This window comes from Cygnus atratus, chromosome 9 (assembly GCF_013377495.2).
Source record: "Cygnus atratus isolate AKBS03 ecotype Queensland, Australia chromosome 9, CAtr_DNAZoo_HiC_assembly, whole genome shotgun sequence".
NCBI classification, from domain to species: Eukaryota; Metazoa; Chordata; class Aves; order Anseriformes; family Anatidae; genus Cygnus; species Cygnus atratus.
The window spans coordinates 16,183,272-16,209,451 of record NC_066370.1 but is presented as its reverse complement, the minus strand read 5'-3'; the positions used below and the strand labels follow the sequence as shown (position 1 = coordinate 16,209,451).

Genomic DNA, 26,180 nt, shown 5'->3' with positions numbered 1-26,180 from the left:
GCTTTGAGCAGTGGGTTTCCAGGTCCTTCCCTCATATGTTTGTCTCTTGCTCTTCTAGACTCTGGCCAGTACCTGAGCTCGGGGGAAGGGATGTTCAGAAGACCCTCGGAAGGGCAGTCCCTCATCAGCTACCTCTCTGAGCAGGACTTCGGCAGCTGCGCAGACCTGGAGAAGGTGAGGGAGGCAGCAGCAGCCTGTGTGCTCAGGAGAAAGGATTTTGGTGCAGGTTCAGTGACACTTCCCTCTATGGGGGAGAGAATCCCGTAGTACTTCCTGCTGTAGAGCTGTGCACAGAACTTTCATGGTGAGTTGCACATCGTTGTTGGGCCACCAGGATCTGCCCGTCCAGCATATACGCAGTAGTTCTGCAACATGCTGGGGCTCCTCAGGGACATGTGCTGACTCCCCAGAGTGAATTTGTTGCACGTCTCTTCGTAGGATTCCCCTTGTGTTTTGCAAGTATTCTGGTGCCCAAGAAGGCTTTAATTTCTAGGTCATCACAGGACAATAAGGTTTCGTAGGGCCAGGAGGACATAAGGTCTTTCTGCCGCCTTCCATGAATATTAAACTCTTTCCTGTCACAGGTAGGGAACCACATTTTACCAAGGCTTCCTAATTTCCCTGTTGTACAGCTTTGAATGCTTTTACTTTTTCCTCACAGGAGAATGCCCACTTCAGCATCTCAGAGTCACTGATCGCTGCCATCGAGCTGATGAAATGCAACATGATGAGCCGACAGCTGGAGGAGGAGGAGGAAGACAGTGACAAGGAGATCCAGGAGCTTAAACAAAAGATTCGCATTAGGCGCCAGCAGATCCGTACCAAGCACCTGTTCCCTGCCTGCCAGGAGATGGGCTCAGACAGTGGGTGATGTTTTTGTGGCTCATCAGCGGGTGGGATGTGGGATTTCTGTCCGTTGCCTGTTCTTGCAGCATCCTGCCTTCCTGCCCGTTTACGGGAAACAATCATATTGCTAATAGGGTGCTGCAGAGATTTGTGAAACTCTGCTTCTGTTGAAGATCGTGATGGGGCTGGTACCATACATTTGTAACTCTTGTGCTCTGGTGACACTGAATTAAGAAATGTGATTTCACTTTGAACGCATAACCCATTTTCCATCCTTGATGTCTGTCAAGGATGCCACGTCTGGCTATTGAGATCTCCCTTAGCTGTCAGTGACCCATGCAGACCGCTTCCACTGATGGCCTGGCTGTGTTGCCTTTTCTTTGCCTCCCAGGCCTTGTGGCGACAGACAGCGAGTCCCAGTTCAGCTCCCGTGGCTCCATGCGCCTGTCTGATTCTGGCTCTGCGGAGGATGTGGAAGAGTACGAGATACAAGGTGAGAGGGAACGGCTGCGTTAGCTTCTCGCGTAGAGCGAGGCTTCTCCTGGGCGTGATTGTGTTGAGGTCAGTCACACCGAGAAGAGCATGTCCCTCTGGCCTTCAGGATGGCTTTTCCCAAACAAACGGCTGAATGCTGAGCATGAGTTTCCCTCATGTGGTGGCATGACTTTCTTTCAAAATCCTCTGTAATCCTTTCGCATTCAGTGCCTCTAGCTGGTACGTGGTTTCCGTTTCACTTGCCAGAGCAGCTGTCAGAGCTAGAGAGATGGGAGATCTGCTGCCCAGGCAGAAGGAGCCATACTTTTGCCCGCTTGTCTTTTGGGTGGGAGCAGCTGGCCGCTGGTCACATCCTGGCCATACCTGTGGTCTCTGGCCCTGGCAGCTGGGACAGCTGAGCTTATTGCATGCAGGAGACCGGCCTGGGCTCCTGGGCATCCCCTTTGTTTAAAACCTTGTTCATCCTCTGAGGTGGATGACTCATTTCTCAGCAGTACCTCCATCACGCTGACTTTAGAGGTGCGATGAGAGACGATGGAGCAATCCAGTCTCCAGCTATGAACTTCTCAATCTTCTCGTCTCTGCTGACAACAAAACCCTCATTTCAGTCCCCGAGGGCTAGATTTTGGGCTCGGTTTTGAAGTCCACGGAGGGGTGTGTGAGTTCAGTTCTGGGCTTCTCTCCTGCAAGTGCTGCTCTTGTGTTATGCCCTTTCCCTTTGGCCTGGCCAAAGCACTGAAGTGAACTGTTTTGTCATCACCGTGTTATACAGATGGTAACGATGGATCTAACCTGATTCAAATGTCCAAGAACGGCCTCTCAGTGTCAATGGCTTCCTTGTTCTCAGGTAGTACCCCGCAGTGCTCCCTTGCGGCACGCGTGCGTGTGTGTGCAAGGTGTGTGCGTGTGTGTGCCTCGCACGTGCACACTTCTCGGTGTGTCCCCACGGGTATTACAGGGGGCGCAGAGGCCTCAGTCTCTGTACAGGCTCCTGAGGTGTTGAGTTCATGCTGCATCAGCAGGTCAGCTTCAGACCAGGCACAAAATCACCAAAATTTACTTCCAGACCCCATCTCAAGCCACTAGTGAGGATATTTCAGCTGTTCTCCCTCGCTGCTCTGTGTGTGTAAACCAGATCCTTGTGATCTGTGATCCGCCTGCTTTGGGAACCGTGACACAGTAGCATCCAAGTGTCAGCAAGGAAATCCGTGGAAGGGTGATGCTTTGTGGGGGAGCAGAGAGGAAGCAGAGGAGCTCTGCCAGGGGCACCGTCCTGCAGGGTGTTTTGCCTTGCAGTGGTTTGTATACACAAGACGTGCCTCCTGTGGTGAACACTTGTCTTGTCTGGCGTGTGGCTCAGGAGAAGGCAAAGGCACAGCTTTGTAGCTGCTGGGCTGGGTGAGAGCACAGCCCTCTACGCTGTGGGACCAGGTCTCCATCCCAGAAATCCTGTCCCTCTCCAACATTATGGCTTGGGATGGAGCTGCCCTGCAGCTCCCTGTCTGCTGAAGATGAGACGTGTGAGACAGGGAGGGAGCCAGGAAGGAAGAAACCTCGCTCTCAAAATGACCCTGCTGTCAGCTTGTGGCCATGAGGCAGAGCTAGGACAGGACCAAAGCACTCTCAGGCTGTTGGTGCCTTGGGGGAGAGTTATCCTGCTTGACTCTGCGGAGCTGGCATGCCGTAACTCCGATTCAATCCGTGGCCAACCCTTCCCTTCCTGCCCAGACTTGACTCAGGGAAGAATCCTTCCACAAAGAAGGGAGAAGCAGTGAGAGCAGTCAGGGCACAGGCGTTTTATTCGGATTGGAGGCCCTGGACACTGGGATCACGTGCGGCCAGGTCTTGCTTTCCTGCTGCTGATCTCTGCTGTCAGGCGTTTGGCACCAGCACGCCGCTCTTGCCAGAGGTGCTGATGCTCAGAGCTTCCTGGCAGCTCTGCTGTACCCAGAGTTTACAGCGCCCGTGGGTGTAGTGCAGGGTGGCTCCTCCTGGCCTGAAGCTGGCACCTGGGGGCTGCGGTGACTTCCCTGGGTTTGGGTGCTGTTCTCCAACATCCTGGCGACTGTCCCACGTGGAGAAAGCGTTGGCAGTAGTGGCGTTTTGGGCAAGTAACTGGAGATCTCTGGGGATTGTCTGCAGTTAAGGCTGGGGAAGGAGTGGTGGCAGGATCCCAGCTCTAGCCCCTGAGGCAGCCTAGGGCCAAATGTGGCTCCCTCTGCCATCCCTGAGATGATGCCAGTGCCTGAACTGGGCTCTGCCCCAAATCTCCCGGTACTGCTTGGCCCATACTATGCTGTGTGTGCTCCACTGTTCGCTTGAGCTCGTCATAGCATAGGACCATGCAAAGCCTTCCTGCACAGAGCTGAAGGCACCAGAGCATGGTAGATTTGTCTGTCCGGTGTTGTATGTGGTCAGGAGGCTACGTTTGCCTGAATTCCCTCTTTTCTGCTCTAGAAGTCTGCTCGCATGATGTAGATACTTGGGCTCCTTAGCATTAGGATGCTTTCATGTTGGTTTCTAGCAATGGATGTCGAACACGGACTGTTATGGGGCCGTGCTGACCTCTGCTAGCGCAAGTCTGTAAATTTAGTGGAAGGACTGTGAAGGCTTGCCCTGGGCTCTTCGCACATCTTTCCATTTCTGAAGCCAGGAGCACTCAAAGGCAGGGTCACTTGCTCCCGCAGAGCACTCTGCTCTAATCCTTCGGAAATCCTTGCTCCGCTTCCTGCCAGGGCAGCCCCGTTCTTTGTAGGGGAGCTGACGGCTCGGCGTGCTGGCTCTCCTACTGCAGGGCGAGCGTGGCCAGGAGCAGACAAGCTCTGCGTGGGTCTGTGTCACCGACCTGCTCGGGGTGCAAGAGCAGAGTGACCTTCTGCCCTCCAGATGAATTCTTTGTCAGGGTTTAACAGAGAAACCTGCTGGAGTGAAAGAAAGCGATGAGTGATGACGGTACCTCTCAGGTACCACTGTGGTACCCAGACTGGCACCGAGGAGGGACGTGGGGCAGCCCAGGGCTGTTGGGGAGCTGATGGAGGGCTGGAGGGAGCCGGACCCGGCAGCATCCCGAACCTTGTCTTGGACTTCGGCCTTCCAAGGAAGGGCGTGATGGCTCTGTGGCCTCCGCAGCTGCAGGGACCAGCTCTCTGCATGGATGCTGACCTGTCTCTTGAGTGCAGGGCTCAGGCTGCCATCCCCTGTGGTGCAGCAGCTCACAAGCTGTGTCGTGGCCACAGTCTTACGTTACAGGTTGTGGTTAAGTAGAGAGGAGGGTTCTGCATCCCACTGCTAACGCCCTGCAGCGCCTGTACCGCTTAGAGAGCTACTAAACCTTCTAGCTAACCCCCCTGTCATGCCCTCCTAGCTCCAGCTGTGTGTGCACAACGTTTCAGGCCACGTAACTGCTAGGACTTGGTGTGCGACTTGCACCAGCAACCACTTGTCACCCCCAAATCCCCGGCCGACTGTGTTTTTGCATCATCCCACCGCATCCTTGCCTTGTAATGCCACCAGGTGACGGATTAGACTGCACCTCTCCTTGCTGCTCCGTGTTACTGGTAGAAGTTGGTGCTGTAGTTTATGTGCTTTTAAACAGCTTGATGAGTTTTAAAGTGAAGCTTTCATTTGGAGTGAGTGCATCCTCCAGCCCTGCCCGGTCTGCTTCACCGTGTTTGTTTGTGATTCAGATGCAGACATCAAGAGGAATCCAGACTGCAGCAGGAAGCCCTTTCTCTCCTCGGAGTCCATGTACGTATTCGAGTTGTGGTGAGACGTCTCGGTACTCAATTCCCCTTCCCGTCCAGCTCTGCTCTTCCAAGTGCATCAGCTGCCATTTTGCACTGGGGCAGACATCTCTTTCTCCCTTCCTCCCTGTATTTATTTAGCAGTGGGGCACAGCTGGGTCCTAGTCTTGAGTTTGAGAAGCAGCACCTGGGATGATCAGGGTCGTTCACATGCTGTGTGGGCACGAGGTAATATGTGTATTGGTGTCTGGAGAGATCCCCGTACCTCCTGGTAGTAGGAGGCTGGGGAGGGGACCTGGCATGACCTGGAGCACCCAGACTGGTTCCTGGCTTGCAGCTAGCTCTGAGCTTCCCCTGCCTTCCCCTCTCTCAGCCAGGACAGCCTGTTAGACTACGTGGTGCTGCCCGTTTCACATCAACCCTCTTTTTGGTGTGTTATTAGCCAGCTTTGCTTGGGGGCAGCTGCAAAGACAAAAATAAATCACGTATATCAACTTCAAGCCTGTGTAGAGGTGCAGAAATAAGGTACCAGAGTTTGAGGGAGCGTTTTCAGCTTGAGCTGAGAATGGGATCAGAGGACGGGGGTATGTGAAGAGGGCACAGCATTGAGACCCCTGGCACTAACCCCTTCCTTCGTTAACCAGATCCCACTCCTTCAGCAATTCGAACTCGGCAGAAGCTGTTGCCATGGGCTTGCTGAAGCAGTTTGAGGGCATGCAGCTGCCGGCTGCCTCCGAACTGGAATGGCTCGTCCCCGAGCACGATGCTCCGCAGAAGGTAGGGGTACGAGTGTGTGTGTTTGTGTGTACAGGAAGGTGGCAGAATGGCCAGGGTGGATCCACCAAGGCACGTGGGGATGCCAGGACAGGAGCAAGGAAGCACGTAAGCACGGTGATTGGAGAAGCATACAAGCAAAGCTCCCGCTGCTCTGTGGAAATCCCAAGTCACTGATTATTTGATGGCTTTTCCGTGAACCCCTGGCCTTGTGCCCACTGCCTCGGGCCTTTGCTAGCCCTGACAATCCCTTTGCGAGGAGGGAAGGATGGGTTTTTTCCAGGCTGTGCCGCTTGCTGTGCAGTGCCTTGCCTAGCAGCCAGGAGGAGAGAGGAAGCAATGTGGGACCAGCAGCAGCTTACGGGTGGGAGCTGTGCAGGGCAGAGCTGGGGCAGCGGCACAGCCTGCACGGCTGCTCACCGGCTGCTCTCGCTGAGCACCTTGATAGCTTATTTGCTGTTGGTTTTCAGGGCCTGAGACGGTCTCTAAAAAAGTTCTTTAGGCGTCCCGGCTGGTATAAGAAAAGGCAGCTTTCCAAAAAGCTCCTGCTGGTACGTTGGGAGTGGACAGTGTGCCCGGAGGGAGCATGCGTGGGCCGTAGCGTGCACTAACTGCTCAACCCAGCAGTGCCCAGCTGGGTAACACCTTCCACATCTTCCCCTCCAGCGTGGAGGGTGGTTTGGAGGCAGGACTGAGTGTAGACAGCACCTAATACCAGTTCCCCTCCTCTGCTGAGAGTGGCTCTGGAGGCAAGAGGGAGGTTTGCCAGAGTTGGTGCAAACCTCCAGGGCAGCTCGGAGTGCTCCCAAGGCCCCGTGTGTCATCCCTGATGCCCCTGCCAACAACAGCAGGCTTGTCTGGTGCCTCTTTCACATCACATACAATATGCTAAACGGTCCCTTTATTGAGGCACCAGTGTGGAAATGAGTTGTCAGCGTGCTGTGAGGTCTGTCAGGGCCTCCTGGAGGCACCAGGGAGAAGAGCTGAGAGCTGAAGAACTCCTGAAGGAGCAGGAGGCATCTCCAGCAGTGCTGTGGAAGTGGCTTCTTCTCTGCCACCTGCAGCATGTTCTCTTGGGGTGTTTTGCTGCCACGTCCTCCTGGGCAGCTGTGCCTCGGCCTTTTCCTACTAATGTCTGCAGAGAATAACACTGGCATCTTGGTGGGTTTGCCTGTCTTGTGCTCAGCCCTCCTCCGTGTGGTTTCCTCCCAGAGGCTGCTGTGTCTGGTCTCCCCAAAATGCAGGTTGCTCTTCAATGTGTGCTGTCCAGGGGATCTAAGGGACTTGGGCTCATTTCTGTTCTAGCTCAGCATCCTCTGCCCTGTGCCAGCTCTCTGCCAGGCTCTTCTGCTTGCCCATGACCTACCCATGCCCTGAAGGGCTGAAGGATCACACCCCGGTGAGCTGGGAGAAGTGCTCTGCTTGGGAAGCATGAGAAGACTTGTCCAGTTTCCTGGGCTGCTTAGAGATCAGGGAAGAGTGAAAGCGTGTGAAAAAAAAAAAAAAAAACAGAAAAGACCCCGCATGCAAATGGCAGTGGCAGAGCCACTGGAGCCTCGTACAGCAGAGTGCTCGGATTCCTGAGGAAATCCTTTCTCCAGCCCCTCTGTTCAGCCGGAGCAGCAGGGCTGGGCAGTGGTGCCAGGCAGTTTTTCAGGGGGCTGCACTTGTGGGTTCCTGGCAAGCCAGACAAGTGTGTTGCCTTTTTGGTGCCAGGCAGGGATCTGACGCTCTTGCTTGCCTCTCCCAGCTCCTGCCCATCCCCGACTCTCTGCCCATCTCTCCCGACGATGGAGAGCACGCCGACATCTACAAGCTGAGGATTCGGGTGCGCGGAAACCTGGAGTGGGCCCCCCCACGACCGCAGATCATCTTCAACGTTCACCCAGCCCCAACGTAAGGACCTGTGTGGCATTGGGCTCTCCGGTACCTGCCCTTTCCCCCTTTCCCAGCAATGCCAAGGTGGATTTTCTGCCCTTCCTGCTTTGCTGGCGGGGCTTCTCTGCTCTCAGCCTGGTAAATCCACGTTGGTCATCTCCAGCAGCTGGTGCTGTGCGATGGAGCTGGTGCCTGCGGATGCTGCCTTTGGTGTGCACCAGGGCTTGTCCCCTCTCCTTAGCTGTTGTCCACACCTAGGTGGCAATTAATATGGATGTCCCTGCCACGGAGAGCTAGGACAGTGCCCCTCCTCTGGTGCCAGGTGCCATCAGGGCTGGATTCATGCATGTCATCTTTTGTCTCTGGGCAGGAGGAAGGTGGCTGTGGCCAAGCAGAATTACCGCTGCGCGGGCTGTGGCATCCGGACTGATCCTGGTGAGTGCTGGGACCCTGACCCATAGCTGGAAAGCAGGGAATAGCCTGTGAACGAGTGGGAAGATGCAGAGTGGGTGGGTCGTGGCAGAGCTCAGCATGAGGTCACTGGGAAAATGGCACACTCTTCCTCATTCCTCAGGTTCTACAGTGTCTGTGTCCACAAGTTCGGGTCACAGTTTTCACGCGTCTCCCTAAAGCTCCCAGCAGGTTCTGCTGTGGGTACAGCTGCTGAGCTCTTTGCTTAGCAGTCCTTCCTGAATGCCTAGGCAGGTGTGGCCGCATGGGACTGATGGGCACATGGCGGTCCCAAAGGCTTCCGCAGTCCGTAGGGAGCGTGCAGACTCCAGTGTTGAGCAGTTGGGGGCTGCAGGAGGTGGCAGCAGGCAGAACGCCCTGCTTGTTGGGAACGTTGAGCAGCGCTGGGGGTCTGAAACGTGGCTGGGCAGAGCCTGCACATCATCCGACCTCCCTGTCTTCCTGGGCTGGGCCAGATTACATCAAGCGGATGCGGCACTGTGAGTACCTGGGGAAGTATTTCTGCCAGTGCTGCCACGAGAACGCCCAGACGGTCATCCCCAGCCGCATCCTGCGCAAGTGGGACTTCAGCAAGTACTACGTGAGCAACTTCTCCAAAGACCTGCTGAGCAAGATCTGGAGCGACCCACTCTTCAACGTGCAGGATATCAATCCTGCCCTGTACAGGAAAGTGAAGTCTCTCAACCAAGTGTGGGTAAGACCCTTCCCGTGCCTCTCTGTGTGGCGTTTGGGTGGGGTGGGTGGCTGCCAGTTGTAAAAACGTGCTGGAGTGGCTGGGGAGAAGTGGATATGTCAGGTTTTGAAGCTTAAAACCTCAGCGCTGCGGGTTTCCGCTCACATCTCGTTTCCTGTACAGTAACGTAGAGCGGGAAGGAATTTCTGCGTGGTGTTCAGCTGGGCCTTGGTGCTTTATTTCCTGGAGCACGTGCTGACTGGTTGCGCTTGCCTTATTCAGCATGGTGTAAACATCTCAATACCTGGGAACTGCAGCTGAGAAACAGCAGGCATTTCACCAGTGCAGGAAACGGGGCAGACATGTTTAGCTAAGGACTGTGATCTGTTTACTGATTCTTGTGTCCCGCCTTCCTCTCCAGATGCTGCGAATCCAGCTTTTCCACATGAAGAACATGTTTAAGACCTGCCGGCTAGCTAAAGAGTGAGTCCTGCGGTGTGAGGCTAAGCTGTTTGCTGCCCTGTGTCTGTCCCATGGCAATTTGCAAAGGGGGTCTGTGCAGACTGGGGATAAACGGAGGCTTGCAAAGTCTGTCCTGATACCTCTGTGACCTCTGAGTTTGTTCCTGTCTCTCGCCTCTAGCACTGTTGAAGTCTTGAGGAGCTCAGTGGGGACTTTGGGAGCTGGTGAAGTCCCGTGGATTGGGGTGTGCACCAGGTCACACTGCATCAACTGCAGTGACCGGAAGGGATTTGATTCGGGGTCTTGTTGGCATCCCTTGCTTCCTAAAAGCCTCGTGCTCCAGGCATGGAAGGTGTCTGGTGAGGGCTCTTTCCAAGATCCCACCACAAATGGCAGGATGACTTGGTGAAGTGCTGAGCGGAGGGAGAGAGAAAGCAGAAGCAGTGCAGAGAGAGGACTTTGTGCAGTCCCTCGCCTCTGAGCTCCAGTTTTTCTGTCCTTGCAGCCTACTGGACTCCTTTGATGCAGTGCCCGGCCACTTGACGGAGGATTTGCACCTCTACTCCCTGAGCGACCTCAACGCCACAAAGAGGGGGGACCTGGTGCCTCGCCTGACGGAACTGCTGAAGGCAGGCAGCCTGCACGTTGGGAAGTGCATGGTAAGGCTTCACTCACCACCTGTGCAGCTCTGCACCCTTTGGAGCAGGCTTTGCTGCATAAATAGCCAGCGGGGAGGCCTTTGACATGCAGAGCAACCAGAGTTAACTGGTTAAATGCTAGCTGCTCCTGCCTGTTACACAGAGCTGCTACCCAGCGGGTGTGGGATATTTCTTAGCCCATTTTGGCTTTCTCTTCCCTAACACGAGGTGTTGATTCTGCCTTGCTGTGCTCGGTGCTGGGGATGGACTTTTGCACATGGCTAGAGCAGGGCACTGTGTCCTACTGTCCTTCTCCTCTCTACCTCCTGTCTGGCTTGCCAGGGAGATGAGGAGCATTTAGCCACTTTTTCCTCACCTTTTCTTCTAGCTGTGCCAAGCTAAAGGCTTCATCTGCGAGTTCTGCCAGAATGAAGACGACGTCATCTTCCCCTTCGAGCTCAACAAGTGCAGGACGTGTGAAGGTGAGGTACTGGGGAGAAATGGGGAGGGGATTGCAGTGTCCTCCTGGACAAGCCTGGAGGGTACGGAGAGCCAGCCAGCCTGAGTCAGCCTCTGCCAGCCTGCAGGTCTCAGATGCCCTTCCTCTCTCCTTGCAGAGTGCAAAGCCTGCTACCACAAGTCCTGCTTCAAGTCCACCCACTGCCCGCGCTGTGAGCGACTCCAGGCCCGGCGGGAGCTGCTGGCCAAGCAGAGCATGGAGTCCTACGTCTCGGACTATGAAGATGAGTTGGAGCAGCAGGATGCAGCAGCAACCACATGAGCGTACTGCAGCAGAGGAGCAGGTAGCGGGTTTATTTATACCTGTGGCCTTCATCACCAGAGACTGAGCCAAGCGGACTTGTGATGAGGAGCAGCGCTGGGACACTTGTCATGCTGGGTGCTTGGAGCACTGGCTCGAAGGGAGCTGTTTTCCCCGGTGCAGCAGTGCTGGGGAATGAACATTTTCTGTCTTCTAAGTCTGCTCCAGGTACCAGTTGCCCCCCTGATGCCTTGGCTTGGGGAAAGGCAGCCACCCCTGTCTGTCCTGCAGGCTGAACACGGACCTTTACCAGGCAGTCGCTCACGTGCCGGGCTGCTGTCTTCCCCTTTGGGAACTGCTGGGCCAGGCAGGGCTGCATGGCCTGTCCCCATCTCCTCCTCCCTGGGAGGTTCCCCAGTGGGGTCAGCACTTTCTGCTCAGCAGCTGGACGCTGGAAGCCCTGGCCATGTCCCCTCCTGGGAGGCAGGAATCAGCTCTCTGAGTCTTCCCAGGCTTGTCTTGCTGCTGCTGCGTGTGTTTGTGGAGGGAGGGTAGGGGGTTGGGGCTGAACAGTACAGTTAGCAGCTCCCTTTTTCACATGTGGACTGGAACCATTGCCAGAGACCCATTTCTCTTCCTCCAGGATCAGAACAGAGGAGGTAGCAATGGTAAAAATGTGGTGTCTGCCCCCCTTGCCCCTGCAGAGGCAGCACCCAGGGGGCAGCCAGGAGGTGCAGCCACCCAAGGGGACCCATGCTGCTAGGCATCACATGGGAGATCTTGTGGCAGGAGAGCACAGCAAGAGAGGCTTTGAACCTTGCTTCTCCCTCATGCTGCTGGTCTGTTCTTGGGGATGTCTCCTCCTTTAAGGGTGACGTGGGACCTCACCCTGGGATGCGTGTGAAGGCTCTTAGCTCAGCCCTCCGGGTGCCTCCCCCCAGCCTCTGTCACAGGTTGTTCTTTTAGGTTGGGCTTTTGTTTTTTTTAATTGGCCGGATTTGGTTTTATTTTTTTTAAACGCTGTTGTTTGTATTTTTAACTGTTTGCTCCCCACCCCTCAAGAAGGTGCTGCTGGAAATGCTCCTACGTGGGGGCATATAAGACCTCCAGAGCTTCCCTGCTCCTGGTACCTCACCCCTGACCGGGGCTGGCAGCTGCCAGGTGCCCCCTCTCCCATCAGCCCTGCTCCCCTTGGGAGAGGGGTCACTGAGCCAGGCAGAGCCTCCAGGGAGAAGCTGGACAGGTTGCTCTCAAGCGGGGGTGCACTTTTTGGGAGAGGGATTGGCACTGGGGGTGCTGCAGGGTGCCGCTGCATCCAGGGGATGCTTTGTCCCACAGTACGGGCAGTGTCCAGCACCAAGGTAGCACTGGGGGGGCCGGAGCCCACCCAGCCTGGCAGTCAGGTGGTGGGAAGGATGAAGGGTGTTGAGGGACAGGGGACACCAGCTTTCAGCCTGCCTTGAGACTGGGATGTCACTGCTCGTGGGCTGCCCCTGACGGCAGGCTCAGAGGGGAGAGGCTGGGACCAGGAGAGGTGGCTGCAGGGTGGCTCCAAGCCTCACTGCTGGGGACATGTCTTCCATGCCGGTGCCCTAACAAAACCAGGGCTGGCTACTTACCAGCTCTAGCAGTCCTGGCCTGGGACAGGTAGTTCCCCTCCTTCTCCCTTGGGTTTTTGCCTCCTCCTGTCTTTATCCTCATTTTCCCCAGGGGAGCAGCTGCTCTCCTGCTTGTTCCACAGCTGGCACGAGCTCTACAAGCCTTGAAGCTGCCAGCAGCTGGGCCACCTTGCAAGCAGAGAGCATTGCCACGATCCTTCCCTCTTGTCCCCATGCTGCCATCCGGCGCGGCAGGTCTGGAGCTGGTCTCCCCCCTCCTAGGAGCTGGCTCAGAGCAGCACACCTTCACCCACACTGTTTTGTTTGAAGCACTTTAATGTCGTGGGCCACTGGCTGAGTGACTGCCCACGTCCAGTTCTAGAAGCACTGAGTATCTTTAGAGACAAGCGAATGGATTTTGGTTTGTGTTTCACCCCCCCCCCCCCCTGGATGCAATGGGAACCCAAAACCCGGGGGAGGTCTCTGGGCAAGGTGACGCACAACACTAACACTGCTGCGATGTCTGAAGGGAGAGCCAGGGGCTGCCCTGGCATTTAACTGGAGCCCTCCCCACGGGACTATTGCACAGCAGAGCAGTGAAACGCCGTCCCTAATAAACTAAGTTAAACTAACTGTGGTTGTGTTCTGAGCTGTTCTTTCCTGAGGCTGAGCCCCCTGCCAGCAGCAGGGCTCATGCATTGACCCACAAACACTGGGGATACAAACTAGACCTTACACCAAAAGGCTGGGGGCTAACTGTTCGAGGGTGCTTGGGCAAGCCCAGCACCACGCTGGCTTTGCACCAAGTTGCTCTGCAGGAGGCATGGCATGAGGAGCCTGGTTCTGGGGACCTTTCCCCAGAAAAAAAAAAAAAGCTAAGCTGTGGGTAGCAGCTGCACAGACTCCAGCTTATCCTGAGCACAGTGGTTGTAGAAAAAGCTTTCTGGCTGAGGATTGCACCTTGCTGCCTGTGGCAAGCCCCACACAGCTGCCCCAGCTCTAGCTGGGGGTGAGAGAAAGCAGAAACCTGCAAAACCCTGGGGCTTGCCACTGGTAGGAGCCCTCCAGCTGCACCCAGGGCTATCCTGGGTTAGATGTGAGCCAGCACCACAGCAAAGGCACATCCACCCTGCGCAGGGAGGAGCGCGCCCCATCTCACCCCTTGCATCCCGGGCACCACTGCGCCAGTCACTGGGAGAGCTCTCAGCGGGCGTAGCGGCGCTCGAACTGGTCCACATCGAACTTGCGCTTGCAGCCGGAGTAGTTCATGTAGCGGATCTTCCCGAAGACGTCCCGCTCCTTCCAGCCCTGGTCGTGTATGCCGCAGATGGACCAGAGGCAGCCTGTTGGACACAGAGGTGGACATCAGCTCTGCCCCGTGCTTGTGGGCATCTGGGGGCCAGTAAGCAGCCGGGATGGGGCGCCGAGGAAGATGGAAAGGCTGAGAGCCCTGTCCCCCATCCCCATGCTGTGGCCATAAGGGATGGGACCCCCACCCCATAACCCCTCCCGCAACGTGCCTACGTAGCCGTTGGGGTCTCTCCCATCCAGCTCGTAGCGGTCGTTGAGGTAGATGGCAAAGCGCAGGGCCTCCTCGGGGGAGCGGGTCCACTCCAGGATCTTCTTGGCCCAGTACATCCGCAGGAAGCCGTGCATCTTGCCCTCCCGAACCATCTGCAGCTGTGGGGAAGGGGATAGCCACAGGGGTCAGCTTGGGAAAGCCTGTGCCTCTCCCAGCCCCCATTCACCCCACGGCACGGCCGCAGCCCGCTTGGCGTGGCTGGAGGTCCCAGGGGAGGCAGCGGGGCCTTTGGGGTCCCTGACCTGGGCAGCGTTCCAGAGCGGGTCGTGCGTGGTGGCCTGCTCCAGTTGCTGCAGCTCGTAGAGGAAAGGCCTCTTGTCTTTGGCGTGGAGCTTCAGGGTGGTCTGCGCCCAGTCGTAGGCACCTGTGGGAGATGAGGAGCAACGCTGAGCGACCGGCTCGATGGGCAAGGGGGGAACCAAGCGTTGGAGACCCCAACCCTGCAGGCAGCCTCCCAAGGGGGCATTAGTTGCCTCCTGGCCTATGTCCAGGGGATATTGATGGCACATTAATGCCCCCATGGCCCCTTCCTTAGCAAAAACAGGGGCTTGCCCAGTTGAGGTGACCACAGTTGGGCACTAATCTGACCCCCCAGAGTTGCCCACCCGCCCTGGAGCGCCACCTTGCAGGCTGTCGTAGTTCTCGTTGTAGTAGCAGAAGTTATCAGCCAGCTCCCGCCGCACCACGGCCTCCTCCACGAATGCGTCCACTGACTCCTTGTGTGCGCGCCGGTGTTTCTGCACCTCCAGGATGGCTCGCTGGGTGGACACCTGGCCTGGGGACACGGGGAAGGTGTGGGTCAGGTCACCCGTCTGTGCCACTGCGCGCAGCAGGACGGCCGGGGCGCTCACCGAAGTGGAACCAGGGAGAGAGGTTGCTGAGAGCAGCCTTGTTGGGGTCGTTCCGCTGCGAGCCGAAGGACTTGAGCCGCTCGGCGATGAAGGACTGCAGCACGGCCAGCCCCGCGGAGGTGCCGGGGGTCGCCCACTCCACCTCTGCCACCGAGCGGTCCACCTGCAGGCTGGAGTAGCAGGCATCCCACGCGATGGGCTGCGAGCAACCAAGCAGAGTGAGTGCGTTTGCTGTGCCAGAGCTGAGCCCCAGCAGCAGATGATCTCCAGACAGGGCTGCCCTGAGTCTTATTTATGTCCCCCGTGTGCCTGCTTAGGGCCGTCCCCTGCCTGCAAGCCCCCAGCTCATGCCAGCTACAAACCAGCCCTGCATGGCTGAGATCTGCTCGGTATCTGGAAGAATGGGGTGGGAACCTCCCTTCCCCAGGGTCTCCCCATCTCCCACTGCCCGTGGCCAGGTCATTGTCCCCGCTCCCAGGATCACAGAGCAGCTGTGAAGCTATCCAGGGCTGGGTGCAGAAGGGTGGCTCCCGGTACCTCTGTGGGGCAGGACGGGGGATGCGGGTGCCGAATGACAGGAGGGAACTCGGTGAGGAACTCCGGGAGCTGGCTGTGGATCTTGCCCCGGATGGTCCTGGCGCTGTACTCCTGCTTCGGGGAGGTGACCCAGCAGGGCACGATGTTGTGGGCGTCCACCTGGGAAGCAAAGCCACGGAGAAGGACGTCAGCAAACGAGAAGAAAACAGTCCTGACGGCAAGACCCACACCGCACCCAGGACAACATCCTCACCCCCCCTGCTTGGGCCACTCCAATGCACCTCCACAGCCAGCCCAAGCAGGAGAACGTTTGTTTCTTCCCTATCTCACCAGCCTGGGCTTTCCCCCCCTCCCCTAGATCACCGAGACCCACCTGCACAAAGGGCACGTCCTCGGGCAACCGCTCCCTGACATCCTCCACCCACTGCCTGGGGACACGCAGGGGACAGAAGTCTGTCACCAGCCCTCCCACGCCTTGCTGCACCACGAAGGGGGGCAGCACGTCCTTGGCGTAGCCCAGCAGCAAGTGGAAGGGGACGTTCAGCTCCGTGCACTCCTGCAACGAGACGAGAGGGCTGAGGGACGGTCCTGGTGGCTCCGTGTCCCACCCTGACCCCCGCGTGTCCCCGTACCTTGCTGACCTCCTGCAGCCCCCTCAGCATGAAGCCGTAGTGGCGGATGGTGGCACCGAGGAATTTGGGCACCAGGCAGAAGCAGACGCGCAGAGGCAGCTCCTGTTTGAGGGCCAGGCGCTGGGCGTAGAGGAAAGCCCAGTTATCTGGGGGATAAAGCACAGGGGCTGTGTCGGGGACGCGCTGCGAGGGGAAGGAGCCGCGGGCTGCGCAGGAGGAGCCCCCCCAAATGTCCCCCCAGCTCCAGGGTAGGGTGGAGGCCGGGGGGTAACGGATCCTTACCTTGCACCCTCTGGTCCCGGGACATCCAGTAGAGGATGCATTTGGCGTCCTCCCTCAGCTCGGGGCCCCGGGAGACGAGCCGGACCCGCTTCTTGTTGTACCTGAACTCCCGCACCGACGGAGCCGCCGCCCGCCGGGCCTCCCGCAGCGCTGCCTCCAGCCTCCCCGCGGCCTCTTCCTCTTCCTCCTCCTCCTCCCTCCTCTTCGCAGCCTCCCCACCCCCGGAGGCTTTCCTCTTCCCGCTGCCCCGCGGCATCCTCGGCTCGGGACAGCCCCGGGACCCCGGCCCGACGGCTGCCAGCACCGGCGGGGACCCCCGGAGCCTCCCCCACGTGGCGGCGGGCGTTATACAACGCGGGGCGGGGCCAAGAAAAAAGGGGCGGGGCTTGAGGACGAGGGGCGGAGCCTCCTGGCCGTGCACCACCCACGGGCTGCTGTCCCAGCCCCTACATCCAGCCTGGTCTCCCCCCCCCCCCCAAGGTGGTCCCCGCTGGCACCGACCCCCCCATGCCCAGCACGGCCCCAGGGGTGCTGGGGGCTGTCCCTGGGGTGCTGGGGGTCCCGCTGCCCCCCCGCAGGTGTCTGCTGGGCACCCTGCCCATCCCTGGGAGTGGCCCCGTTGGGTGGAAATCCCCCGCGCCCTGCGAGCACCCAGGGAATAAAAGCACCCACCTGGCCGCTCCTGCCTCTGTCCTGCAAAGGGAGCGCGGACGCCGCAGTGCCAGGGCTGCGGGGAGCGCTCGGAGCTGGGCCTGCCGGGGGGCATCGCTCCCACCCTCCTGGGCATGGCCGGGCACAGAGGAGGGCTGGTCCTACCCCTGCTGCTGCTCCTGCTGAGCCTCGCCGTGTCCGAGCTGGCACTGGGTAAGGGCCGAGCGGGACGCGCAGGGAGCATCGCTGCCCAGGGCGCTGGGTGGCCCCGGGGCGGCTTCGCCCCCACGTCAAGTTTTATTTCGATTGCGTCTCCGGCAGGCAGAGGAGGCCTCTGCTGTGCTGCAGCACGGAGCTCCGGGGCTGCACCTTGCTGCGTGGGTCCCTGCAGGGGTTGTCACCTTCCCTGCGAGCTGTGTCTGCCCAGCAGGGGTGCTGGGCTGTTGTAGGACTGGGAAACTGCAAGCGGTTGCCCTGGGCACAATGCAGAATTGATGTCCAGCGGGGCGAGGGAGGAAATTCAGGGCTCACCAGCCTTATGGCCTCTTGTAAGCCCTGGGGAACAACCCCTGACCCCATCCCTCAACCCCTGCAGAGCACAGGGCTTACATGGGTTGCAGCACGTCTCGCCGCTCACCCCTGACACGCATGCAGGGATTTGCTCCTCTCCCCCTCCCTTCCTACGGGGCTGGCTTCCCCGCCGCCACTATTTATGCATCGCGTTATCGGTTCCTGAAGATCTGCAGCAGAGAGGTTTGTGTAAACTGCCGAGGAGATTCCAGCCCGAGCGCGGTAACCGGTTCCTGCGCCGCTCTTCCCGTCAGACGGGTTTGTTTGACTTCCCCCGGGAGGGCTGGAGAGGGTGGCACGGGGCTTATCGCTGGCGCCAGAAGGTGTTTCTGCCCAGAGGGCGGCCGTGCCCACGGCCAGTTCCTCGTTTGTCAGGCTGGGGCATTTATTGTCCTTGCACACCGACGAGCAGGGTGCTGCTGCTCAGGAGGAACGCGTGTTGGGCCCCTGCAGGATGGCAAATCCCCCGCTGCTGACTCCGTGGCCTAGGGTGCCTCCAGGAGCTCATGCTGGCGGTGGTGCTGGGCCATCCCCGGCACCATCATGGTGCCAGCCTTTCACGCCTCGCTGTCCCACCTCTTTGCAGGGATCACAGCCACAAACGCTGCGGTGACCTCAGCTCTCCCCACCTCCCTGACGCCTGTGGGGACTCCAACGCCGCTGCCCACCACCGCTGCCTCCACCGACACAGCCTCCCTGCCTACCTCCAGCCCTGAAACAGGAGCCTCCACCCCAGGGACGTCCAGCATGCCGATGGATGCCTTCGTGAGCAGCGCTGTGCCGACCTGGGGCAGCAGCCTGGCAGCCCCCAGCAGCCCCCCGTCGGAGGTGGGGGACAGTGTGGGTTCTCCTGCCAGCACCACGCTGCTCCCTTATGCCACCAGCACACGGCCGGGGCTCACCACCACCACCGCACCTCCAAGCCCAACCTCCGCAGCCACGACACCCACCTGGTCTGAGGCGGCAGCTGGCACATCGGCGGGGACCAGCGCGCCCCCAGCTCCGAGCATCACCTCGGCAGGAGCTGCGAGCAGCGCGCTGCCCCCCCTTCGCTCCACATCTCTCCCCTCTACCTCGGTGGGCACCGCGCTTGGCGCAAGCGCCAGCAAAGGGCCAGCTGTAACCACACCGCTCAGCATCACGCCCCCGGGGAGCAGCAGTCCCTCTCTTCCCACCACACCAACCTCTACAACCCCCCCGGACACCACAACCCCCTCCCACCCCAGCACAGGGGTCCCCAGGAGCACCCCAACTCCCAGCCAGCCACCAGGGACCGCCACCGGGACCGTGGGGACATCCCCGGACACCCCCCAGAGCCCTGGTGCCACCACAGGTGAGCGCAGGAGAAGGGCAGCACCCCCAAACCCCCCCCCAGGGCCAGCAGTGCCCGGTCACGGGCTTTATATAGGGCGGAGAAAGTGGGCGGGGCCACAATGGGCGGGGCCACAATGGGCGGGGCCACAATGGGCGTGGTTTGAATGGGCGGGGGCGTGGCCCGCGGCAGGGCGGTGCCGGCTACGAATGGGCGGGCGGCGGTGGGCGTGGCCAGAAGTGGGGCGTGGCCCGCGGTGGGCGTGGCTGTGGGCGTGGCCCCCCGCGGTGGCGCGCTCCCCGTGGCGCCCCGGGGGCTGCGCCCCGCCGCCGGAGCCGTGTCCCTTGGGCATCCCCCGTGCGCCCCGCCCCGGCACCCTTGGGTGCCTTCGTCCCGGCCGCGCGCGTGGCCGTGCCCGGTGCCTGCGGGCGCCTCCGAGCGGGCTCGATCCTGAGCCCGACAAGAAGGAAGCGGCTCCGCGCGGCTGCGACACGCTCTGGGGAAGTGATGCCTGCGCAGACGGCCCGGGAGACAAGTCCTTGGGCTGGAGCACGCCCTTCCTGAGCGCCGCCTGCTCTCTCGGCCGCTTACTCGTCCGCAGGCAGAGCGGGCTGTTGTCTCCCGGGGGCCTCGGTGCTGCAGGCACCAAGCATCACCCCCGTCTCGGGGCGCAGGGACGGCCCCAGGCAGCCCAGCTGCTTCCCCGGGCTTTTTCCCATCGGAGCCGTCCCCTCACCAGGCAGAGGACCTCTGCTGGGGGGCCGGTGGAGGTCTGCTGGGCATCGCACCCATCCCTGGGAGCATCAGTGCTGGGTGGAAACCCCTCCTTCCCTGCGAGCACCCAGGGAATAAAAGCACCCACCTGGCCGCTCTGCCTCTATCCGGCAAAGGGAGCGCGGACACCGCAGTGCCAGGGCTGCGGGGAGCGCTCGGAGCTGGGTGGGCCTGCCGGGGGGGCATCAGCTCCTGCCCGCCTGGGCATGGCCGGGCACAGAGGAGGGCTGATCCTGACCCTGCTGCTGCTGCTGAGCCTCGCCGTGTCCGAGCTGGCGCTGGGTAAGGGCCGAGGGGGACGCGCGGGGAGCATCGCTGCCCAGGGCGCTGGGTGGCCCCAGGGTGGCTTTATGCACAGTGGGGGGCACGGGAGGTGACGCGCTGCGGGTGCTGCTTGCTGAGCGGCCCCTTCCCGGCAGGAGAACGGGGCCGTGCCGTGCACCATGTAAGCAACAAGCTTTGTTTTATTTCTGCTGCCTCACATGCAAATTTCCTCTACCTCTTCCTGGGGGCTGCCTGGGGATGCAGCCGCCTGTTCTCGCCTTGGTGGGGTGAACGGGACGCAGAGGTGGACTTCCACCTCCTCCCTTGTGTGAGGACGGGGCCCTCGGGAGCAGACATCCATCTGGGCAGGGGCTGAGAGCAGACCTTTGCCCTTCATAGCATTATTATTTAACTTCTGGCAGGCTGCAGCAGCTCAGGGAGGAGGTGGCTGCCTGACTTGAATGCTACAGCGATCTCAGCTCTCTCTGCCTCCCTGAAACCCACAGAGACCACGGCGCTGCAGCCCACCACCGCCTCCACCGGCACAGCCTCCGCTCCTCCCTCCAGCCCTGAAACAGGAGCCTCCACTCTAGAGACACCCGGCACACCCCCGGGGAGCAGCAGTCCCTCTCTTCCCACCGTAGCCCCACACACAGCTGCACCAGCCGAGCCCTCGACAGCCCCTCAGGACACCACAGCCCCCTCCCACACCAGCACAGGGGTGCCCGGGAGCACCCCAACTCCCAGCCAGCCACTGGGGACCACAGATGGGACCAGCCCTGGTACCTCCACCCTGACCACGGGGACAACCCCGGACACCCAGGCGTCACCCCAGAGCCCCGGTGCCACCACAGGTGAGTGTGGCTGAGGGGTGAAGAATGGGTCTTCCCCAGGTTTAGGACCCCCTGGCTCTCCCTGCAGGCAGCACTAACGCCACGTTGCTTTGCCCAGGCACGGAGCCTTCCTCCCCTGCCACCAACTCAACCCAGAGCCCAAACAACACCTCCAGCACCTCCACAGCCCTGCCGATGGCACAGCCCGCCTGCCCCGGCATCGTGAGCCCAGTCAGTAAGTGCCACCTTTTGGGACCCCAAACTCTTCTCTGAAGTCTGGCTGGTAGGGCCACACGTGTCCCATGGGCATCACCACCCCCCTGGCATGGTGGTGGCCTTTTGGGGGGGGTCCTGCAGCCCCTCTTGCCATGTTCTCAGCCTAGGGGTACCAGTGGTGGGTGGGATGCGTGGTTTGCTGTGCGTACGGAGGGTTTTTCTCCTGCTGGTGTCACAGAGCAGGGTGGCACAGACACCCCCTGTCCGTGCCTGAGGGTGGGTGGCACGCCTGAGCCTGCACAGCTCTGGTCGTGGTGCTGGGGAGAGACCCCCCAGGTCCTGCCATGGCGCAGGATGGAAGGGGAACAAGCAGAGCTGTGTGTCTTCTGCTCCCAGGGGAGTCCCACATCTTCCTGTCGATGCGTCTGGCCAGCCCCCTGGGCCTCGGGAACACAAATGTGCAGGACCTGATCGTGTCCGAGGTGAGGTGTGCCCGCAGCCCTTCCCGAGGGGGTCTCTCCTTTGTCTGGGGTCCCTTCCTGGGTGGGGACAGGGGGCAGGAGACCCCCTCCGGCACCACCTGTAAATGCTGTGCGGTGTCACGGCCGTTCTTTGCCCCCAGCTCCAACACAGGCTGCAGGTCAGGTTCCCGCACGCCAACTTCACGATGCAGTGGAGAGGGAAGAAACCCTGAGCGCTGCCCCTCGCCTGCCGAGGTCCTGCTGGGCAGGGACCCGAGCCAGCCCCCAGCCTCCTGCTCGCCGCTCCTCGTCCCCCACCGCTGTGTCCCTCGGGGGCGATCTGCACGGATCCTGCTGAACCTGGGTCCCCCGGGACCCCCGGTGCCCGCCTGCACCCCTCTTGCCTGCCTCCCCGCAGCCTCACTGCATCCCACCCCACGCTGCAGCCCCCCAGCCACCCGTGGCACTGAGGAAGACGAGGAAGGAGCCCCTGCAGCCCGTTGTCAGCCCGTGTGCTCTCAAATAAGCAGATTTCAGGACCTGGCTGGCTGCGGGGGCACAGCCGGGGGGGCCCCATGTCAGTGCTCTGCTCCCCCACCGGCTGGTGGGGCAGCTGCGTGCACCGTGGGGCCGTGGAAATCCCGTGGGCTGAAATCCTTCCCTGGTTTTTTTCCAGTCCCCGGCTAAGGAGACGGCCGCAGCATCTATCCCCCTGCAGCAAAGTCATTTATTAACTGATTAATTAGCCAGATAAAATCAGGCCGAAGCAGTTATTACCCTAAGCAAGTCACCTCGCGGAGAGATTAAAAAGTGAAATAATTACCAAAATGGCTGTGTTGTTACTGGGGGGGCGGGATTTTTGGCTGATCCCTTCCTGCAGCCCGTGTCCCACCGAGGGAGGGGGCGTTTGGGGCTGCAGACACCAAACCTGGGGACCGCTCCCAGGCACCTGAGCTGTCACCCAGCAGCCAGGCAGGACACAAAGGCACCTCGCAGCCACCCAGCTCACAGGGTCTGGGCAAAGGGGGGAGGCTCGGCACCAGGGTGATGCGATTTGGGCAGGATCCGTTCCCAACCCGCTGCTGGCTCCTCTCATTCTGGTCTGTGTGAGTCGCAGGCCGGGCTGTGACAGGGAGGGTGCACGAACAGGGACGTAAGAACACGTCCCGCTGTGGTCACATAGTGACCCTGCTGATGGTGACCCCAATTCTGGGAGAGAGAGGACGGGAACTGCCTGGCCCTGAGGCTCTGGGCTGTGTCACCCGCAGACGTGTCACCTGCTGCCGGCCACCAGCCCCAGCTGGACGGGGTTATCCGCCTCCAGGACCTGCACCCGTTTCCCCATGGGGAAAGGCAGCGTGCAGGAGCACACCCAAATTCCCCAGAGAGCCGTTTCCCAGCCAGGATACTGCCTGGCTTTTTGGGGCTTTTTTGAGCCATTAGCACAGTGGGGTGCAGAGCGGGGGGACCAGGGCAGAGCCTGCTGGATGGGGTCCCCGCTCCCCACGCCTTGCGGGGCACTGGGGAAATCATCCTCGTGCTCTGCCCACGCCGTGGCGCCGAGCCAGGAGCCCTCCCACGCCGAGTCCCACCGGGCTGATCCTGCCGGCTGTTGAATCCATAACTTCAGACCCCGGGATGTGGCGCGGGGCCAAGGCCGGGAGACTGCAGCCAAAGTGCGTCACAAAGGGAGGAAAAGGTCCCCAAGTGCTGGGATGAAAAGGTGACCGGGGCACTTACCATCCCCGTCCGGCACAGCTGCCTTCCACCGCTGTCGTGGCAGGGGGAGGAGATGCTCCGGGCTGGCCAAGCCCCTCTGCCCTCATCCTGGGATGGAGAAGAGGGGACACGGCTGTGATGGGGGTGCTGGGGACCGATCCAGAACTGGGGACGCTGAGCTGTGACAGGCTCCCAGCCATCTCCAGCACAGCCAAATGCCCGTGCTCTGCGTGCCTGACATCCCTGATGGCGCTGCCTGGTGCCTTTCCCCCACAGCTGCTTTGTGGGGTCTGGGTACCTCTGCGGTCCTGAGCGCAGAAATTGCCCCGGGAAGCTGCACCCCTCCCAGAGCCCCCACTCACAGCTGGGGGAAGGTGATGGGAGCCAGCTGTGCCCGTAGCACCAGTCCTGTGGTTCCCAGTCTGAATATTTCCCACCCTACACTTCCCAACGTGGACACCTTTGGGGGTTTCTCCTCTGTGGTGTGGAGCCCTCCCCACGAGGATGGGGTTTTGCCACCATCAGCTCGCTGGGGTGTGCTGATGACTGAGACAGGGATGTTGCTTGCACTGAGGGGCTCTTCCAGCCCTTAAATCATCTCCCACCCTCCTTGCTGTAACCCGCTCCCCTCCATCAGCATCATCCCTGGGAGCAGACCCCGCTCCCCAGCACCCAGGGGGACCCTCACCTCTGGAGGGTGGCGTTATGGGGTGCGTGGCTGTGGTCACCAGCCTCTGGTGACCTAGGTGTCCCCTCCCGCGTCCCCCTCCCCTTCATCCCTTCACTGCGCTGTGCCCGGCACACCAAGTGATCCAGAACCCGCGGGGTTGATGGATAACCCGGCCCCCCCGAGCCCTCTCCAGATGCCCTTGCCGGCAGGAGATGCCGTAATCTCCGCGGGGCTGGAACAAGCAGCCCATTAATTCCAGGAAGGCCGATAAGGCGCTGCCATGCCACGCTGTGCTGCGTGGTGCTGAGCCCCCCGGCGCTGGGGTTCCCAGCACTGCCCACCCCAGACTCACGATCCCGAGGCGGGGGTGTCCCATCCTCAGATCCAGCATCTCCCCGCCGTGGGCTTGGTGGGACCCTGCTAACCCCCAAAACCAGGCTCTGTCTGTACAGTTCTGAGTTCTGTGCCCTCTGTCCCATTTCTTGGCTCCGGTGTCCATCCTGTGCTGTGCTGCCTCGATAACTGCGGATGAGAAATAGCCCCGCGGGATCCGGTGGCTTGCTGGGATCCTGGTTTTGGGCACGGCAAAAAGATCTATGGGTTTCGGGCGCAGCAGAAGGATTAATGCACAGCCCCTTCCCAGGGTGGGAGCGGGACACCATGCTCACGGCGAGGACGATCCCCGCAGTGCTGATCCCCAGGAGGGCTGCGGGCGCTGGGTTGCGGGGATGTGCTTGGATCCTCGCCCCAATCTATGCCTCAGCTCTGCTGGCCCAAAAACCAGGGGGTTTTGGGGAGCGCAGGGGAGAGGGAGCTTTTGGGCACTGTCCCCCCGCATCGCCACCGCTCTCCCAATTCGTTCCAGGTGAGCGGTGATTTACGGCCAGCTCCCGGTGCCCGGGCAGGGGGTAAGGCATGGGTGGGTTGGCGTGGCGGGTGTTCGTCGTGACTTGGCCTCCCCTGGCATCGCCCACGCTACCGCCGCCGCCGCCGCCACCGCCGCCAGCTCCACGTTTGCCGGCTCGGGCGGAACGCCGCGCGCCGTGCTGCTGCTAATGGCACCGGGCAGGAGCCGCCCGCGGGCACTGCTGGTTAAGGAGCGTTTAATTGCTTACCAAACGCCCACCGGCGGGTGTTGTGCAACGCCTTTCGCCGCCGGGGAGCCCCGAGTGGGGAGCAGGGATTGCTGCTGTAGGGGAACGGGCTGGGGGTGGGGAGGATATGGGGTGCAGCGACCCAGCACCCGCCCCGGCACTGCTGTGCCTGCACACAGGGTGGTGATGCTGGGGGGTTGGACGGGGCTCCCCAGTGCTCCCAGTCATGGAGGAGCACTGTGGGGGGGGGGGGCGTGGGGGGGTGGCTGATGCCCCAGGGCCCGCCCCAGCTGTGTGTTCCCCTCCTTTTGGATGGAAACGCTGAACCAAGGGGGACTTGCATCCTGCCTGACCCCAGGCACAGGCACACCTCCGCAGCTCACTTTGGTGCTGCAACGCTGCTCCAGGCCGTGCCCTGCCTGGGTCGGGTCCCTGTGGGGGGGCTTTTGGGTGGCCCCCAACCCACACCCAGCTGTATGGGGCTGGTAGGGGCCCCCAGAGCCTCCCGGGGAGGTGGAGGGGAGGGCAGGGAGGGAAGGGGCTGGGGACAGGGATGTGGAGGGAGAGCACCGGGGGCGGGAGGGGACCTGCCTCCTTTGCCATCCTTATAAATAGGAGGGACCGGGAGCGGGATTGCACCTGTGGGACTCCAGCTCCAGCAGGAGAGCAGGGCCAGACCTTGCTGCTCTCGCCTCCCTTCCAGCTTCCCGGTGCTCCAGCAGCATGGGGACCAGGGGATGGACGTTTCCAGCCTTCGTGGGATGCTGCCTATGGATTCTGCATGGTATGTCCCCTATTCTGCTACCCCAGTCCTTGCAAATCCCCACCGCAATCTGCCCCAGGGGGTATGGATGAGATGTCTTTTTTCCTCCTGGCTTCATTGGAAGCTTTTCCTAGGACAAGTGCTTGCAGTCCTTTGCAACCAAAAAGCTGGGAAAGTGTTTTAGGGGGCAGACGTGGCCCCACAAAGCTGGGTGCAGCCAGGTCCCCCCACAGCAAGGACACCAAAGGCAGGCACTGGGGGTGCACCAGGGCTGCTCCACCTCGCCCACAGCCCAGCTCCATGCTAAGGCTCCTCTTGCACAAGCATCCCCGCTCGGCCGCCGCAGGGTGCACGGCATTTCCTGCTCTACATGCAAGGATTAAGATAAAACATGGATTTATTAGGGTGCAGAGTGCCAAAATAACCTGACTCGGGGACTCGGGTGACTCACTGTTTTCCCCGAGCTGAGAAGGGAAGCGGCTCATCTCCTCCGGCCGATAGGGAAGGGGGGGGGGGGGGGGGTTGCTGCAAACACCTTAATTCATCAGGCGAAGACGGGAGTGGGGCAGGAAGGGGAAGGGGAGGAAGCAGCCCGGAGGAAGGAGAGCCGGGGGGGGACCCCAGGACTGGG

General features: G+C 60.6%; 3 protein-coding genes across 6 annotated transcripts in view; 2 read left to right on the top strand and 1 right to left on the bottom strand.

Annotated features, from left to right (window-relative positions):
- Positions 1-12,970, top strand: part of RUBCN (rubicon autophagy regulator) — a 29,559-nt gene extending 16,589 nt beyond the window's left edge. Inside the window, exons 10-22 of one of the 2 annotated variants that reach the window (XM_035544808.2) lie at positions 59-174; positions 662-863; positions 1,238-1,339; positions 2,114-2,188; positions 5,028-5,088; positions 5,729-5,861; positions 7,609-7,754; positions 8,107-8,171; positions 8,663-8,901; positions 9,302-9,363; positions 9,848-10,001; positions 10,369-10,462; positions 10,598-12,970. In XM_035544808.2, coding sequence (XP_035400701.2) covers positions 59-174; positions 662-863; positions 1,238-1,339; positions 2,114-2,188; positions 5,028-5,088; positions 5,729-5,861; positions 7,609-7,754; positions 8,107-8,171; positions 8,663-8,901; positions 9,302-9,363; positions 9,848-10,001; positions 10,369-10,462; positions 10,598-10,761 — 1,613 coding nt within the window. In that variant the 3' untranslated portion in view covers positions 10,762-12,970. The remainder of the gene's footprint in view (positions 1-58; positions 175-661; positions 864-1,237; positions 1,340-2,113; positions 2,189-5,027; positions 5,089-5,728; positions 5,862-7,608; positions 7,755-8,106; positions 8,172-8,662; positions 8,902-9,301; positions 9,364-9,847; positions 10,002-10,368; positions 10,463-10,597) is intronic. The other variant, XM_035544810.2, reaches the window with a different exon arrangement.
- On the bottom strand, positions 11,778-16,577 carry LOC118247097 (deoxyribodipyrimidine photo-lyase-like). 2 transcript variants are annotated; one of them, XM_035544812.2, is made up of 9 exons: positions 16,223-16,577; positions 15,941-16,086; positions 15,682-15,864; positions 15,309-15,467; positions 14,772-14,970; positions 14,543-14,695; positions 14,163-14,284; positions 13,859-14,018; positions 11,778-13,681 (listed from the first exon to the last, which is right to left on the bottom strand). In XM_035544812.2, exons 1-9 carry the CDS (start codon positions 16,476-16,478, stop codon positions 13,542-13,544), a joined length of 1,518 nt encoding a protein of 505 aa, XP_035400705.1. In that variant the 5' UTR covers positions 16,479-16,577; the 3' UTR covers positions 11,778-13,541. The 2 variants fall into 2 exon arrangements, with proteins under 2 accessions (XP_035400705.1, XP_050568418.1); XM_050712461.1 differs by having other exon boundaries at positions 12,837-13,681; positions 15,950-16,086.
- A 2,428-nt stretch (positions 16,578-19,005) lies between these two features.
- On the top strand, positions 19,006-22,124 carry LOC118247095 (mucin-7-like). 2 transcript variants are annotated; one of them, XM_035544806.2, is made up of 5 exons: positions 19,006-19,811; positions 20,216-20,647; positions 20,745-20,861; positions 21,239-21,324; positions 21,465-22,124. In XM_035544806.2, the coding sequence occupies exons 1-5, from the start codon at positions 19,736-19,738 to the stop codon at positions 21,534-21,536; spliced, it is 783 nt and encodes a 260-aa protein (XP_035400699.1). In that variant the 5' UTR covers positions 19,006-19,735; the 3' UTR covers positions 21,537-22,124. The 2 variants fall into 2 exon arrangements, with proteins under 2 accessions (XP_035400699.1, XP_035400700.1); XM_035544807.2 differs by having other exon boundaries at positions 19,016-19,811; positions 20,300-20,647.
- The last annotated feature ends 4,056 nt before the right edge of the window (positions 22,125-26,180 follow it).